The sequence below is a fragment of the Phytophthora parasitica genome (assembly GCF_000247585.1).
Source record: "Phytophthora parasitica INRA-310 unplaced genomic scaffold supercont2.558, whole genome shotgun sequence".
In the NCBI taxonomy this organism is placed as follows: domain Eukaryota; phylum Oomycota; class Peronosporomycetes; order Peronosporales; family Peronosporaceae; genus Phytophthora; species Phytophthora nicotianae.
Window position 1 is genome coordinate 1 of NW_008649544.1, and position 2,938 is coordinate 2,938.

At 47.4% G+C, this 2,938-nt stretch overlaps 1 protein-coding gene across 1 annotated transcript; it reads left to right on the top strand.

The window, feature by feature from the left end:
* Positions 1–322: 322 nt before the first annotated feature.
* Positions 323–2,404, top strand: PPTG_20391 (hypothetical protein; the record flags this gene model as incomplete). Its single annotated transcript, XM_008919185.1, has 1 exon — positions 323–2,404. The coding sequence occupies one exon, from the start codon at positions 323–325 to the stop codon at positions 2,402–2,404; it is 2,082 nt and encodes a 693-aa protein (XP_008917433.1).
* Positions 2,405–2,938: the final 534 nt, after the last annotated feature.

The following is a 2,938-nucleotide window of genomic DNA, read 5'->3' on the forward strand; positions in this document are numbered from 1 at the left end:
GGCCGCGTCAGCTGGCCCTCCACAACGCGAGCAAGAGAAGGATTTTGAGAAAGGAAAATGGCCTTTCGGCAGTCAAGGTACACCCGATACTGTGCCTATTCCATCCGGCGATGGCTGCGTTAGAATTAGCGAGGTGCTTGGGCGTGCTGACAAACAAGCTGGAGAGTATTCCTTTGGAGGAAAGGCCGATGCCTTGCCAGCCGCCCCAGGAATATGCATCGAAGACGTTGGACCGATCTCCATACCATTGGGCGAACACGATGCCGTCAAACTGATTGCGAAGTGTAAGAAGTCTCCGTTTGGCCACAACTTTGAGACGAAGATGGACGACAACGTTCGTAAGAGCTGGCAGCTAGAGCCCAGTCAAGTGGAGTTCAAGAACCCACTTTGGGAACGCGGTCTCAATGAGCTTACCCGAACGATCACTGAGCGCCTCGGATACACTGGAGTTTGGTTGCAGTGCGTACTGTACAAGTTGCTTGTGTACGAAAAAGGCGGCCACTTTGCTAAACATCAAGATACTGAAAAGGAAGACGGTATGATCGCGACCCTGGTTGTTCAGTTGCCGTCACTTCATGAAGGTGGTGACCTGGTGATTTATTCCAATGGAGAAGTGAAACATCGCCACGATTTCGGCAAAGCTGATGGTACAGCAGCATTCATGCCACACTATGCCGTACACTACGCAGATGCTGAACACTCGTTGGAAAAAGTGACTAAGGGGTTTCGTCTAGCGTTAGTTTACTCAATCTGTTTGCCGAAGGACAAGAGTGATTTGAAACGAGTCTCCGATAAGCCGCTGAGTGATGATCTGGTGGACGCAATCCGGATGGTCTCCGATAGGGGCGAGTCTTTCGCCTTACTACTGTCCCATGAGTATACTAAGAAGAGTATCGCTGATTTTGGATGTGAGGCGTTAAAAGGCGTCGATCGTGTCAGATTTGGAGCTTTGGAAGAGGCGAACACACTTGTTGCGACCGACAAGAAACTGAACTTCTATATCGCAGAGCTAAGCCTTTTTGTGGAGTATTCGGAACATGACGACGAAGCGGGTTGGTTCGAGTGCGAACGAGAGCAGTCCATCACCTGGTACAACTACTTGCCGGATATTAACGACATTGGGCAAGTCCAGAAGACTGAAGCTGTATTCAACTTTCTGAATCCAGCAGGAGAAACTCTCACCCAGCTCTGGATGCCTCATGGCACCAAAGAATTTCATTGCTACACTGGAAACGAAGGTCCGTCAAGCAGTACAAAGTATTCTAGATACACTATTGTGGCGTGGCCGGCAAGTCGACACGCAGAAAATGCGTTATCATATTTCCCTATGGATCTCGCATACGAGGCTCTGAACGCTCGTAAACCATTTGATGCTTCAGCTCTGCGGTCGCTCATGGAGCAAGTCGACAAGCCATTCGAGACAGAAAGGGATTTTAGTATTCCTCTTGGGTTTTCCATCGAATTTTGCCGACTATTTTGTGAATTGGTACTAGACGCTGGTGATCCAGAACTAGTGAACTTCTTCTTTACGAAACTGTGTCCGAAACTGGGTAACATCGGAGGGAACGATACGCTTGTTCCTTTTCTTGTGGCCATCATACGGAAGTTTGAATGGAGTAACATTGGATTGGCACTTCTGTCTTCGCTAAGCAAATCGCAAGGGTATTATTCATGGAACCAGACCAAACAGAATGAACTCTCCTTTGTCGAACTAACTTTACGAGTTCTCGATGTTTTGGATGGTGACGAGGGCCAAGAAGCGTTGCTGCAAATGGCATTGGAAAAGGCCATGGAACTTAAGGACGAGCAGTTCTGCTCGCCGAAGCTAGCCCCACTACTCTGCAAATGGTCTCGTCGCTCTAGCGACGATAGCAGGTTCAAGGCGTTTTCTGAAAAGCTCAACGAGTTGGATCCACGTTTTTTAGGACCAGTCATTGAGGGAATATCGCAGCTGCTAGTTGATGAAGATAAGACTGGCGAACTTTACGTCAGTCTTAAAGCACTCGCGCCGAAACGGATCGAATGGTTGAATGACCAGATATCGGAGTTGAGCAAGTCTTTCACTTGGGAGATGCCAGACGCCGAATTCCGCGGCTCTAAGGTTGTCAAGGAGTTTTTGCGGGGCCCAGACGAGTCTATGGATATGAAAGACGACTTCACTAATCTTGAGGACGTTCGCGATTATGCAGCCCAATGGACTGAAAAGGACCAGCGTGGTGCTTCGTTCAAACTGGAGGCTGCTGGTTCGGACGAAGACCCGTATCTGAAGATCACTAAAACGCGGAAATGGTTTGAGGACCGTCAAAAGACTTTGGAGCAATATAAGAAGGAAGTGGGTGATTTGATGGAACGCTTTGATGAGAAAACGGATGAAGGTTTGAAGAAACGCGCTCGCCACCAGTGACGCTACAACGATTTTTTTAGCACGTGATACTTGGACAGACAGAAAAAAACTTAGCTAGTTTCGCTAGAAAGAAGTGAGAGAGAGTCCTGTCACCGAACCAACTAACACGAGAAATCTTGCTCGAAAGTTTGTGTTGTCAGAATGTGACCAAAAATGCGGGCAAAAATTAATATTTCGAGTTATAGAAAAAATTAACAATATTGGTTCGTCAATGAGATAGCGAAAAAAAAGGTTCTTCTCGTAGTTCCCAGAATTTGAATTCTGCTTTGCTTAGTGACGCTTTTTGTTTCATCTCAGATAAAATGATCTTTTAAGATATCCGACAGATCGCTTTTCTGGTCAAGTTCCTCTTTTCTTCGTGAGTAGGCTAACCCAATGCTCGGATACCCCTCACGCATTTAGTGATGATGAACTTCGGCTTGGAGTCCCTACTACGCATGGCCGCGTCAGCTGGCCCTCCACAACGCGAGCAAGAGAAGGATTTTGAGAAAGGAAAATGGCCTTTCGGCAGTCAAGGTACACCCGATACTGTGC